The sequence below is a fragment of the Natrix helvetica genome (genome assembly GCF_964273705.1).
Source record: "Natrix helvetica genome assembly, chromosome: 6".
In the NCBI taxonomy this organism is placed as follows: Eukaryota; Metazoa; Chordata; class Lepidosauria; order Squamata; family Natricidae; genus Natrix; species Natrix helvetica.
The window spans coordinates 46,242,463-46,257,635 of record NC_138553.1 but is presented as its reverse complement, the minus strand read 5'-3'; the positions used below and the strand labels follow the sequence as shown (position 1 = coordinate 46,257,635).

General features: G+C 35.6%; 1 protein-coding gene across 2 annotated transcripts in view; it reads right to left on the bottom strand.

The window, feature by feature from the left end:
• Positions 1-2,107: 2,107 nt before the first annotated feature.
• The window catches only part of ZFC3H1 (zinc finger C3H1-type containing), a 44,373-nt gene continuing 31,307 nt past the window's right edge, over positions 2,108-15,173 (bottom strand). The window contains exons 24-35 of one of the 2 annotated variants that reach the window (XM_081957422.1): positions 14,254-14,491; positions 13,720-13,825; positions 11,672-11,870; positions 11,066-11,160; positions 10,116-10,226; positions 8,833-8,937; positions 8,200-8,365; positions 6,640-6,740; positions 4,941-5,042; positions 4,307-4,346; positions 3,197-3,259; positions 2,108-3,071 (exon numbers count right to left, since the gene is read on the bottom strand). In XM_081957422.1, the coding sequence (XP_081813548.1) occupies positions 2,934-3,071; positions 3,197-3,259; positions 4,307-4,346; positions 4,941-5,042; positions 6,640-6,740; positions 8,200-8,365; positions 8,833-8,937; positions 10,116-10,226; positions 11,066-11,160; positions 11,672-11,870; positions 13,720-13,825; positions 14,254-14,491 (1,464 nt within the window). In that variant the 3' untranslated portion in view covers positions 2,108-2,933. Of the gene's footprint in view, positions 3,072-3,193; positions 3,260-4,306; positions 4,347-4,518; positions 5,043-6,639; positions 6,741-8,199; positions 8,366-8,832; positions 8,938-10,115; positions 10,227-11,065; positions 11,161-11,671; positions 11,871-13,719; positions 13,826-14,253; positions 14,492-15,173 lie in introns of those variants that run through there. The other variant, XR_014175728.1, reaches the window with a different exon arrangement.

The window sequence follows — 15,173 nt, the reverse complement described above, 5'->3', positions numbered from 1 at the left end:
AGCTTCAGTTAAAAAACCTGCTCAAATGATACTTCACATATAATCACCAACAGCTAGGATTCATGAAGATTTTTATTCTGGAGAAGGTTTAATTAAGGGAAAGGGATACTTGAGTGACACTTGGGAGTTAAAATTTCCAGCTATTTCCATAAAACAAAATTTGGATTTGGGCATTCCTATGGAAAAAATTCACTTTGGAAATATAACCCATTTAAAATTGAGCCTGCATGGGTAAAATTGGTAATCAATCAAAATTATAGTTATTTTGTGAGACTATTCAGACTGGTTTCTCTAGGAACAAACACAAATAAGATGTCAAAGGTTTTATAAGGTAGGCTCAGTTGCCTTAAAAAGTTACAATTCTCAGTATTTATCAATACTAACTGTTGCATTCACATTTCTGGTAAATACAATTTCATTTCTGCACATATTCTTAATTGGGTAGTCTGGCTAAAGTCAGTTTAGCTGAACTATATTTGTTGAACTTTTAAATTAATAAATGAAGAGGACTGTATTTGGACCATCAGGCTATGAAACTCTTTTCTAATTATAATTGCAGTACCCTTAATGTATTTCCTTGCTAGTGGGATGCAGGCAAGCGTTTACTGGTTTGCAAAGTATGTAGTCTAGAGATTTTAGTTGCATTGAACTGAACAGAATGAGCACACTTCAATAAAATTAGACTGGTTCCATTTGTGATGCGCTGGCCCAAATGAGCTTACTATTAAGGAATGATGCAAGCATGCGTAAAACAGATGGTAATCTGCAATGCGATGAATAAATTTGCACTTCCTCAGATAGGACCAGTACATTATTTGGGGCTCCTCCTAGACTCTCAACCCCTGGTTGAAGACAAGGTGGCAACTGTGGCTAGGAGGGCCTTTACCTAGCTTTAGGTTGTACACCAGTTGCCCCTGCTCCTGGAACAGAAAGCTGTGCTCACAGTCACTCATGCCTTAGACACCTCCAGATTGGACTATTGCAATGTGTTCTACATTTGGTGGGTCCCAGGTGGCAATCCTTCTCTGCCATTGTTATGAAATACCCTTCCCTTCTGCAAACTTTAGATTAGCTCCATTCCCTCAAGAGTAAATGTATTGAGAGCAAGGGGAACAGCAAGGCAGTGCTGGAACTGATGACAGCCTCAAAGAGACAGGATTGAGGTGCTTAAAATGTATTAATTCATGTACATAGTGGAAGCAAGGATGGTTTGTAAAGATAGAAATGTGTGGAATAGTATTGAATACAAGTAAATTTTCATAACTAAATGTAGCTAAATTTTCTTTTCTTTCCTTACCTTGTACCTTCAACTTCTTTTACATCTTATTTACTTCTTTTGCTGTCTACATGACACCACTGATGGATAATCCAGAAAAGGAATAGCTCATGGATTTCTATATTTGTATGCTAATCATGAATTATCACAAAAGATTACTGTATTTTTAGCTCCGTGAGACGCACTTTTTTCCTCCCAAAAGTGGCTGGAAACGTCTATGCGTCTTATGCAGCAAATATGGGTGACAGGCAGCAGTGGCGAACAGTGGCAGCAATCCCTGTCACCTGAAACAGCTGATCAGCGGTATTCTGGGAGGCTGATCCAACCGCCGATCAGCTGCTTGGAGGCAAAGGCTCCAGTGATCCCGGGGGGAGGCTGCAGACACAGAGGAGGCAGGCTGTTGGCTGCAAGGATGCTAGCCAGATGAATACCAGATGGACCGGTATTATGGTCAGAAGCGTCTTAAGGAGCGAAAAATACAGTAATTAAAACCCGCGGAAGACAATGTAGTGTGATTCTACAATGCAAACATTTTGATTCTTTCTTATGATATACTTTCTCTGGTATTTATTTTCAGTCTGGATTTTTAAAAAAATACTAGGCAAGTGTCTAATAGCCTGATCTATTACTATTACTACTAGTAGTATTTTAACTATTTTATCTTTATCACTATCTACTTTAACTTTCCAATTTATTGCTGCTGCTACTACTACTACTATTTATGGCTCGGTGCTCTTAAAAGATTGTAAGCTGTTGTGTGCTGTTTAAAAAAAAAAGAATGGAAACAGAAACCACATTTGTAATATCTAGTAAAAGACAACAAAGACAACAGGTTTTTTAAAACGTATATTCAAAATATCTTTGTATAAACAGTAATACTACAGTGTAGTATCTTAATACAAATCAGTTCAATATTATTAACTGTTAAACTTTTATTATAAATTAAAATTTCTTTACAAAAATTGCACATAATAGAATTGATCACTCTTGAGGTTCTGATGCACTGGCATTTGTAATAGAAACTGTACTCTTCAGATTTTAGTCTCTGCCACAAGTCCAAAATGCAGAAAGGGATTAAGCTACCCTTATAGCCTCCAAGTACAAAAATCATACTTGTGGCCATGGCAGGTACTTTGTTTAAGAATGGTTGTTTTTGTTTAAATCCTGCAATCAAAACAAATCTCGGAAACAAAAAAGGAGACTGGGAAACAAGGACAGGGAAATAAAAAGCAAAACAAAACAGACTGGTTGTTTTTCATGTAAACAGGGCCCTCGTTATTAACTCCAAACATAGCTCTCTCTCTCAGGCATCAGTGTGAGTGTCAAGTGAAATCAGTAAATAGCACAAAAGAAAATGAAAAGGAGCAGGTTTTTAAAAAATTAATACATTTTATGTCTGTCATTGGGATGAGCTATACTTACGTACATGATGTTATGAGAGTCAGGCAGGGCCCAGAAGCAGGCCATAGAGGGCATCATTTATCCAAGGAGGCGCCATGTTAATTGTTTCCAGGTTCAAGGAAAGCAAGCCAAGAGACTTGAGCTGCTCAGCCCGGCTCATCTGCTTTACACAAGCCTAAAGCCAGAGATCAGCCTGGAGAATCATTCAAAATGATTTTGGCATTTGAGAGGACTTAGTACTGACTGCACCCAGCGTTCAGTGATTCGTGCTTTCTGTTCTGTAAGTGTTTAAATTTAAAAGCTCATCTAGGCTGATTCCAACCTCTTGGCACTTGGAAACTAGTTTTCTCAGGTTATCAGTTTTACCTCCTTCTGATGCTTCAAATAGGAACTGCTGTAAGAGATGGGGAAGCAGACATGAGATTTAGCCAGAGCTTGAATATCACCACATCAATGGACATGGGATATGCAGAAAATTGAAATGAAACCTTAAACTGAAACATAAGGAGAAAACATTACATCTTTCCACAGGGTTGCACAAAGAGGTAACTTCTGAAAGGCTCTCTGATATAAGTGATGGACCTGTAAAGGAGAGACAAAAAAACAATTTGATGTTATCACTCAGTAAAAAAAATTCTCATTAATCTCTACATCAAACTATCTTAATCAGTTTATCATACTAACTCTCATATATACTAGTAACCTCATTAAACACACACACGTTAAAGCCCGCGTATTTGAATTAATACAAAAACATTATTTTCATTCTTAGAATTAACTTCATATTGTCTTGTTTTAAAAATAAAAATTTGTGCATGAAATCCTTATACCTGTTTATCTGGGAATAAAGCTCACTATAGGTAGAATTATATTGTAAATGAGATGTCCTAAGGTCAAAGGGAATTGCATTTAAGTCAACCCAATTAGCATGTGAAAGGACTTTGGGATGGTACACAAAGGTACCATTCCAAGTGGTACAAATATATTGTTACTGCATTTAACGGAAGAGACTGAGCCACATGTCTTTTCTTTTGCTCTTTCAAATGAACATAATGGATTGTTTGCAACAAAAAATTAAAAAAATTCTGCTGGAATGTATTTCAGGTATTTTATATTCACATCTAGCCTATCTGCTCCAGCTTCCCTTTATTCTTTCAAGCAATTAAACCAGGAAGAGGATAGTTTCACCTGTTGTCTGAATTGTGGAGTGAGGACAAGGAATATGTTATTAAGTATAATTAATGTATTAATTAATGTAAGTAAAAAGTTATTAACAAAACATACTGTGATTGGCCTAAGGGGCCTTGACTATTAAGGTTGGACATCAGATCAAACTATTTCACTTCTTGATTTATTTACCTGTACTATAAAAGAAGAGCAAATTAATTCATATTTTGTAAAACCAGAATTCATGGCTTGTTAAACTTTATCCAATAGTACAATCTCTGAATACTGAAAAGCATTTATTAGGTTTTTTCCCCCCTACAAAATAAACCACCATTGCTTTTATTCCTAAAGTACTGTTTCTTCTTCTTTATTAATAGAATTTAAATAGTAGATGAGACAAATTAAGAACCTTGGAACAATTATTTTCAAATTATTTCTATTTAGTATATTTTCCTTACATACCTCTCTTTGTCCCTTTAAAAAGCATTCAGCAGCAATGGCTCTGAAGGGAAGAAATAAAAATGATTTATTTTTACTGAATACTGAATATCTTTACGGGAAGAACACTGGATATGGAATGAAACTATAAAATCCTGGAAAGTAATAGACTAATTCCCAATGATGATAATCTATAGTGAAGAGACAAAAAAGATCCATTTTATAAACAATCTTACATGAGCAAGACATTTCAGTTGTTCCCATTATGTACAAACACTGCAGACAATGATCAGTTCATCATCACTGGATAGTGCTATTATGATATATAAAGGGGAGGGTAGAAAGGAGGAGGAAACAGAAGTCAATAATTTGAATAGTACAACACTCCAAAGTAGCAACAAGGAAAGAAATCATTTTTTCCTTACCTATATACACAAAATATACTTACTTCTGAATTTTTTTTTTTGTATGGCAAAGCAAGGTCCTCGCTTTAATATCGTGTACATTTCTAAACCAAAGAGTGTGAATTGGACTATAATGGAAAACCTTCCTAGTAGAAACTATTTTGAAGACTATTTCAGTTTTATGAAGCAAACCTTTTTAAACAAAGAGAACTACAACAGTATCTATCTTAACAGGTGTATGACTGTTGAATTACATTTTCCAGATGGCCAGGCATGTTGGCATATTATATGTAAACATCTTGGCTTGCAGTTTCAAAATTTGAATATTGTTTTCTTCCCAATACTGCTGAAGCAACCTGTAATTACAAAGAAGCATATGAGAAAATGTAGTAATAGCTAAATCAGCATGTTAAATAAAACTTTTTTTAAACTCCAGAAAAAGAAAACTTATTGCAAATACAAGTTGAGGGTTCTACTTGATATGCATTAGGTGATTGGGTCCAATCTTCTGCTCAGAGCAGAAATCTTCATCACTCAATGGGTGATTGACCAGTCTCTGCTTAAACACTTCCAAGTGAAGGGAAGTTTTTAACCTCCTTCAGTAACTGATCTATAGGTAAACCATTATTATTGCTTGACATTATCAGGCTAACTTCAGCAAAAATAACCAGGCTAAATTACACCAGAAAACATGTTACTAAAACATATATTTATATACTCTTTATTTATTTTCTTTCAAAAGAAATTGCCGGTATTAAGAGGATTGGGACTCTGCTAGTTGAGTAAACTTTGAAAACTGAACAGAAAATTTGGTATGAAGGGAGAAATGATGAAATGAAAAGATTGGGATGAAAAAAAATGACCTGGTCAGAAAGATAATTACTTAGACATCCCAATGTATCTCTGGGGCGACTGTTTTTAATATTGGTAATTGCAGCACAACAAATGAACATTTCTATGAAGAGTTTAAAAAATGCTTACTAAGACTTTATTTATTAGTTATTACTAATTGGTACTAATACTAATTAATTAACTAATAGACAACAGGCATACCTACTCAAAAGACTGAAATCTACTAAGCATAATGGCTGCCTTAGTGCTAATGAAACCATTTCTTCAGCCATCTGCTTGCATTAATTTCCTAGATTGACAGTTTCTGAATCCAATGTATGGCATTTGCTTCTTTTAATGCCTGAACAAACTTTCAATTGTATGTTCCAAAGGTGCTTTTTCGCAAGAGGTAACTGGACTTTCAGCTGTCCAGATCTGAAGAAGCTTTTTGGATGACAAGCGAAATGTCTTCAAAGAAAAACAAGAAAGTCCAGTTGCCTTTTGGAAAAAGCACCTTTGGGACAACTATGACCTGGATGACTGAGAATCTCCATAGACTTTCAATTGTGTGATTTTTAAATGAAATCAAGTTCCATCGAAGTGTTCCTCTAGGTTGTACAGTAAGTCCAAAAGCCCTGGTAAAAACACATTAACATAACACTTTGCTCTAGTTTAGCACTAAACTATTATTGTGCCCAATATTTTTCTTATAGACTTGCTTGATAATATTTATAATTTAAGAACCATATTTATATTTAGAGAACTAGGATGATAAGATCATTTTCACCATTCAACAAACTTTCTAAGCTGCAACTCTATATTGGCTCAGTACACTGGATTGGATGACTGGGTCACAAGTATTTTAAACACTTGCCCAGGTGCTTCTCCTACAGGACTGCACTGATTTTTTTCATAGCCCTCAGTCTGATCCAGCCCCTTTCAGGATCTATTTTTTTATCACTAGCTTCATCTCTCATGTCAAATTCAGTTTAGTTCAGTTTTCAGACAGTTGCTAATCACACAGCTCATTTACCTAATCTTTTTCCAACATTCCACTGGATTTGAAAGAATAAAAAGAAGCACAAACATAAACTTTTAGATACTCCCAGTAATATTTCTTACTTGAATGCAAGTCCAGGATTCGAAGGCATGGTAGAACAAAACCGTTCCAAAGCTTTGGAATGCTGAGTCTTAGGAATACAACTCAGATAGAAGGAAATTACCTGAAAGGTTGATTTTGAAAACATTAGAAGTTCCATTTATTTATTTTTTAAACCACGTTCTCTAGTGTAATGAATGAGAAAATAGCATGCATACTTTTGAATTCCGAGTTAAATTGGACTGACCAATGCCTATCAAAATAAGATTATTTGGGGATATTCCATCATTCATCACTGTTAACCTACTTGTTTCACAGGAAGGAGAAGCATGCCATCTAATTTCAGGTTGGCATGCATAACCCTCTATTAAGGGTTGGTTTATTTTTAATCCTGCTTTTATTATTTTTAAAAATAATTTAAGGCAGCAAACAATACGCCTTCCTGGGCCAAAATAGTGAGAGAATCAGAAATAACAACATTGGACGCTATATGGTGTTACTGCAAAACATTGATTTTTGTATTATTTGCAGATTTTAATGGCAAGAACTCTGCAACTTCTGGTTTTTGATAAAGGGGGAGTAAGCCACAATGAAGTTTGTGCTATGCAATGATAGTCCAGTTGATCTCTGAAACAGAACTGATGCCTTTGCTTCAGGACCCAGGTGGCATTAACATTTTTCTGGGCAGTCTGAACAGATGAGGATATGGTGGTGTGGACAATCTTCAATACCTGACCACACAAAAGTATTCTCAGTCTTGAAGACCAACTGCATATGACTTGCTTTGTAAGGTTCTTTCCTTTCCTCCAAGCAGAATGGAGGCAAGTAATTTTCTTAGATACACAGCAGCTTACTACCATATTTGGTGCACCTATTAACTGGTGCCTTCTGGGTCATCAGTACATGGAAAACCATGAAGAGGAATAAAAATAGAAAATAGGGAAGACAAAATAAAAATACAAAGCAGAAAAACAATACCTAGCAGAAGATGGAAATAATAACAGAACAAAGAGACCAAGCAAATGTCCAAGGAACTCTTGGATGTACTATTACAGCAGTGATGAAAAGGAAATAAAGTAGATAGGCATCAATCCTGCTGAAAAGTAAAATTTCCTAATTAATATTTCAAGAGATTCTGATTCCATTATCTTGAACCATAGGCACAATGAAAAAACAGCCACGATAACTCTCTCAATGCAAGTAACCTGAAACTACCATAATTAAGTTTTGATGAGGACAATATTTATATCTCAGGGTTGAAATGAGGGGCCCCTTAGTACTCTGTAAACTTGGTTGTTTTCTTGCAAACATTTCATTAAGTGTAGGTAAATGTGAGCAGTGATGATGTTACCTAGATGGGTAATGACATGTCTGCAAGAAAACAACCAAGCTCAGAGAGCACCAAGAATCCCTCATCATTACATTTCTTCCCCCATTCCACCTGAAAGTGTTGATTTCAACATCAAATTTTGTCCTGCCTTCTCCCAAGCTCTGACGGGTCCTTATAACATTTTGGCTAATTGAGGATCTCAACATTTTGCTTGTATTAGGTTTGCTTTATTGTGGCTTTTGAAATATTGTACCTTGTTATGAAATTCATAGTTGGTCCAGTAATCAGCAGTGCTAAATGGAATAGGGTAACGTGTTGGGACTGTAATAAGACATCTGTTCACAAGATCAGTAAAAAGCTTGAATTCTTGAACTTGATTGTTGGATTTGACAATTTTGTCATTCATGAAAACAAGGTAACTGGAAAATACAAGTAAAACTCATATTTGAATATTTCTGAATAAGCTATTAAATACCCTTAAAACATAGATTTTTCACAGCCTTGGGGATCCCAGGGAGTGTTTACACAATGGTTGTATAAGCTCAGGCACATCTGCATTCTTGGGTTTTATGAGAGGCAACACAGATCCCCACCTTCCTGGCATTTTGGAAGAGTGTTAAAAACATGGCTCTGCCAACTGGCTTGGGGGTCCAAGGGTACCATGCAACGTGGAGGTGACTGGTGAGCTAAAGGTACTTCCTCTTCCTTTTAACCTTGATATTGTCCTTTTTAACTTTGTTTTAATCTGGTTTTTAACTTGTTTCTAACTATAGCTTAATTTATTATCTATAAACTACCCAGAGGCATGCAAGATAATATAGAAATTTGATATATAAATAAATATGCTAGCTAAATAGTCAAGTAATGTCTCATCATTTCTACTTACTCCATCCAAATCTGCTGAACTATTTCCTCTTGCATGACTGCTCCCAGTGCTGCTTCAAATGCATCTGTTGCTTCTATAGAACTTCCATGAAGTGATTGGTATAAACTATATAAAAAGAAATGTTTTTGTAACCAAACACACACTTTTTGCTAAAAGAAAAGGGCAATGGAGGAAGATGACATTTAGAACCAAAAAGTGTCAAATATGCTTTAGTTTGCACACAACACTAAACTGGTTTAGTTTATGCGCACAGATTTGTAAAGAACTCAAGCAAAGTTTTGAGCTCATTTTCTTTACCTCTCAAAACACTGCATAACAGAACAAAAGTTCCACTTTCCTTTATTTCATTGTTTACTAGTACTTTTTATATAAAAGATTGTTTTAACACAATCCGAACACCCAAACAAAATTTTAGGCATTAGAATTTTGAAATAATAAAACAGGATTAATGAAAAATCAAACTTGATTTCTTTTCCTAGAACTATGACGACATAGGAATAGTAAATTCATTCTTATGTACATAAACCAAACCTGTATTTCAATTTTTAAAAGTCGGCAGACAGCATACCAGTCTTAAGATATAAATGATTAAATTCAAAACCAAGAGGCAAATTTTATATTTCAATTTAATACTTTAAAAACAAATGCTGCTGTCAAAATATAGAGGTTGTACTCATTAGGAGAATAAGCCAAAATGGAGATTGTTCATGTGGAAAAAGTATTCACTAGTTACAATTTCCAGAACATACATTCTTACATTCCTTCCTTTTTGATTACACTACTGAAATGAAGAGAAAGAGGCTTCTTGTAAACAAGATAGCTTTTATTTTTAAATGTGTTGGAGGAGGTGGGGTGGGGCTTTAATCATTTTGGTCGCACCATCGTGTTAACTTTTTTATACGTCATACAGACATTGATGTGAAAGATTTTGAGCTGTTTTGAATACCCAAAATCAATACTTGAATTCTGAATTTTTAATTAAAAAGCATATACTACTTCTTTTCATTAGGTAGAATTTAGGATTGTAGGGAAAAAAACCCTAAGACATTCCCATCCTTACAAATTTTTCCATTCTTATCTCCTAACCTTAACTTGCAAGCTGAAATGCGGAAAGGCACTACACAAAGGCATGATACAAAAAAAAAAAATTCATACCATAGGAGAAAGCTGTATTTATCAAGTGTGATAAATATATCAGGAACAGAAGGGCTGCTCTTCAAGAACTGCTTTAGTATAAGGCACCCTATGCAAACTGATATTAGCATTAAAACAATTAATCTCACCAATATATCTGCCACAGGTAAGGAATCTGCTGGTTTAAAACATCTTCCATAAAATTTCCCTTATACGAGGGTGGTGTAAATTCAATCGGCATTGGAAAATTCAAAAAATACCTACAATAAAAATCTGCTTTTAGTACATAGAACTAATATTATATAACAGAAACTTTATAAACATATAGCAAATATCAAAGTCCAAATGCTATGTTAGCTATTAAGTAGGAATCAAATTAGTTTCTGCAACAAATGCATAACCGCAAACTAGGGCAGGTGCAAAAATTTCCCATCCATACTACTAGTACAATATTGTATTTAGAAGTTGCATAGAATTTTAATTAATAAGAGGAATTGTAAGTACTAATGCACATACAAAACCTAAAAGGTGGCAGCTGCTAGGGTTTATTTCAGAAGTGAGAGAAATTCATTTTAACATTTGCATCATTATTTTCTTCAGTTCATCTAATTAACTTGATTAGCTTAGCCAGAATTTTCAACTGAGAAAAAGAATAGCTTCTGAGTAACTGAGTAGTATCAGCACTGCTTTAAGTAACAGTGAGTTGAATTCAATCTAACGAAAACAAAAGACTACCAGAAGTGGCTATGTTCCAATGAAAATAGACTGATGTTAATGAAGAAACTATTCCAAGACCCAGTTGTGTGCAGGAATAAAATAGTGGATATAATATTGACACAAATCTGAAGACAAAATTTATTAGTAACAAAACTATTGTTTAGTGGAATGGGAACCTAAATGCATGAAGTACAAAGTAAATATGCAAAATCCCTTGATTAAATAGTAGACAAATGGAAATAATTGATTTTCCTGAAAATATGCTTAGTAGTTTGGAACCTGACAACATACGATTAAAATTTCTACAAATACATGTATACTACAATTTCTACATCAAAAATGAGGGTAATTCAATGTAGAATAAAACAGCAGCCAGGCTTACCGTAATAAATCTACAGGATGATTTTCTTGAGGAACATACTCAAAAAATGCAGCAACAAAGGCTTGCAAGAGTGCAGGAATACTATCTGATCTATTCTGTCATAAAAGAATTAAATCTGATGTTAGCTTAAATTATAGAATCCAGTACAACATATGTAAAAACATTTCAATGATTTTTGAAACTAAATCAATTAAATGAGCTGACATATGGAAATATTAAAAGTAAACATTTAGTAATTATATAAAAGCAGAAAAAGGGGACACCCGAATCGTCAAGAGATTACTCAGAAGCAACAACACAAGACCAAATTAACGTCTTATAATTTATATATAAAAAGAATACAAAAGATCCTTTCATGTATAAAACAAAGGTATGAAAAATCCATCTGGTATGTTGTACCTTTGTCACAAAGTTCTACATCATCTACCCAATAAACCAGAACACTCAGATTTGTATCTCAATCTTGTAACATGTAAACAACTAATTTGGGTAAGACATATTTTTACTCTATTCTACAGCAATCTCCGCTATATCTCATGATAAAGTTGTCATTTTGCATTGGAAAAACTGGAATAAATAAATCAAATATGAAACAAGTTGTTTTACCTGCATCATGAAAAAATTGCACATAAAGTAAAAAACCTGGGCATTCTGAGGATTCTTCTCAAACGCTGAGAGCCACACATCGCAAGCTCTTTCAATCTCTCCTGTTCTCAAATACAAATCAACCAGAGTCTTCAAAAGATGACAGTCAAAAGGATTTAGTTTCAGAAGTGATTTACTCAGTTCAATAGCAGCTTCCCACCTTGAATGAAATCAGTGAAGTTTTCTATGAACATCTTCATAGATTATTTAAAATATTAAAAGAATGAAATATAAAAGCCTTATACATTTTTTTTTAAAAAACCACTCCACTCTTAAGGCAGCACAGCTAATATTTCCCGGCCTATCTAAAAGCACTAAGAAGAGTTGGGTCTGTTTATTATTATAATGGAAACTATTAAGAAATGTAAGAGCTGCAGAACTGAAACTTCCCAGAAAGCAATGTCAAGCCCTATATGGGGTGCTGCATAGTGCTGCCAAGAAAATCTTTTGGCCACACCCAAAGTCAGCAGGAGCTGAACTTGATTCAAATTTGTCAACAGAAACATCAACATGGAACCTTATGGTTCCTTGGGGTAGTTATGACCGTGAGCTTGGATGCCTGCTCTTCAGACCATTCCCTTGCCTTGTTTAAGAACTTCGGGGAGAGGGGCAGGTTGTGTGAATGGGTAGAAGGAGGGACTTGTTCCTTCACATCTTCAGGAGGTCTTGGTTCGCCCTCCTCAATAAGCCATTGCTCATTCAGTACCTAACCTTCAATTTTTAAGGAAAGTGACTTGGTACAGAATGCAGCAGTATGGGAAATTAAGTGTATTCGTTGGAATGGCAGACATTATATTTCTGCTCTTTCAGTGCACTGGTTGCCAGTTTGCTTCAAGGTCCAATTCAAGATGCTAGTTTTTACCTTTAAAGCCCTCCCTGGCATGGGTGTCAGGCCCAGAACTTAGAATGACATGTAGTAATTCTTCCAAACTGAATTCTATATTGTTTCACATCTACAGATAAAATCTTGGCAGACTGAGGACTCTTATCATTTGCATCTACAACATACCGTATTTTTCAGAGTATAAGATGCACCTTTCCTCCCACTAAGAACGTGGAAATGTTGGTTCTTATACACTGAATACAGCCCTTTTTGGCCTCCTGAAGCCCCGCCCCTGTATCCCATTTTTGAAAAAATGGGCGAAAAACTGAGGCGCTTTTACCTTCCCCCAGCCCCCAGAAGCACTCTGCAGGTTTCAGCAGGGCTGGGGGAAAGCAAGAATGCCCCCGTTTCTGCCCGTTTTTCTCAAAAACGGGGGTATTTTTGCCTTCCCTCAGCCCTGCTGAAGCCTGCAGAGTGCTCCTGGGGGCCGGGGAGGACAACAACTTTTTTCTTACTTACCTCTTCAAAATCTTGGTGGGTCTTATATTCTGAAAAATACGGTATTCTGTGAACTAAAGGCTGTCCTTTACCCTTTTTTCTCAGACATGATCTCTGGACTGAGTTGCCTGTTACTCCACTGGAATGCACCCTGGGGATCCAATTTCTCACTAGATTTCATCACATTGGACCGGGTTATTTGAGAGACTGTCTCTTCCCATCCCAATTACATCTGTCTGTCCCAGGTGTAATTGGGATGGGAAAAGATCCAACAGAAGAATTTCAGATGCTCTATAACCCGTCTGCTAATTACATTTGGCAGGACCCTGGAGGCAGACCATTTCTGCCATAGTGCCCATAGGTTGGGTCCATTCCTGTTCATATTTTACAATGTCATCAGGCTTGGGAGCTGAGCCCTTGGTGAGTTGCTGAGATGGCTTTACTGCTGTATTTGTCACTCTCTCCTTGCCTCTTAAAAATTGTAGTATTTTTTAATGGTTGATTGTTTTTATATTGTTTTTTAATTTTATTTTACGCCACCCAGAGACACATTTTATGAGATGGGCAGTATAAATAATAAAACTCTTTTTAGTCTTCTAATGTAAGTGATATTAGGGTAGAAACAGCTGGTCCTAGAATATAATGCAAGGAACATACAAAAAAAGTAGGGTTTTCAATAACAACAAACCTTTCTAACAGCTGCTGCAAAACAATCATGTTTCTGTACAAGGGAAGGCAAACAATTCTTTTCTCAGTGGAAGCATCTTCACTACTAGTACATGATTGGATGGCATCTAAAATAATTCAGAAACAAAACAAAAATTACACTTAGAAATATAAAATTTTGTCACTAAATACATATATGTAATTGCCATCCACATTATTTACTACACTCAACTTTAGCACAATCTTCAACATTAGTTTTATAAAATTGATGTTTATGAACCAGCTGAATAAGATTGCAGTGGTGCTCTCCAGTTATATTGAGACTTCAATTTCCAGAGTGTTTCTAGAGAAGGGCTGGTTTGCAGTGATGACCTTCTAGAACAATATTGAGGTTATCTGTGCCTATTAAGAAAGAAGCCTCACTAAGACAGATATATTTACTCTAAATTAATGTATGAAGGACTAAAATCAATGCTTGATAATCAGTAATAGCACACTGTATCCTAATTATAGTATGCAATCTATTAAGTATTATTTTAAGAATTAAACCAATTACCTTCAAACAAAGCTAACAAGGTATCAGGATTAGCTTTAACATCTTCCATTGTTTTCCAAGGTATCAAAAAGGACTCCTTTTTCATTAGTTTTGAAGGGTTGCTATTGGCTGGATCATAGAATTTAACTGGAAGATTTCCAAATTCAATCAAATGTATGTAGGATAGCCAAGCTAAGCAACGGTCACTTACAGTCAGATGTTGCACTATGATCTTATCATTTGCTGACTTCAGAGCATTCTGTGGAACAGAAAAGGATATAGGCTTAAAGAGGAGGCCTCATCAAGGAGACTGAACCTTCACAACTGGAAGGTTCAATCTCTTGGAGCAGATGGCTCTACAAATCATAAACCTCAAAACTGGATCTTTTAAAGCATGGATGTCAAACTCGTGATGTCACATTGTCTTCATGTTACGTTGGTGGTCCTTTTTCCTTTGCGGAGTTGGGGTGGATGTGACCTGTGTGTGATGCATTCAGCCCACGGGCTGCCAGTTTCACACCTCTGTTCTAAAGGCACTTTTTCAGATCTAGACTTTTTAAAGGATAAGAACTGCCCAGATCAAAAGGCATCATTTCAAACAAGATGCAGATCTCCCTGTAAATAAAAGCTGACTTGTGAGATTTACTTATCTTAGGAAGGAAGGAAGGAAGGAAAAAAGGAGGGAGGGAGGGAGGAAAGGAGGAAGACAGGCAGGAAGGCAGGAGTAATTTTGCTCATGAAACAAAATCAACAGCCACAGGAATAAGAACTGGAATTTCTGTATACTGATTTTTTAATCCTGTCACATTCTAAACTATTACATTATTACTATAATTTTAAAGGAAACAATTAAGCATAAAGCCAAGGGTAACAGAAAGTAATTTCATCTTCTGGAGGGGGGGGGGGGGAAGCTGCTATACATTTTATACACGAGTCTGTCT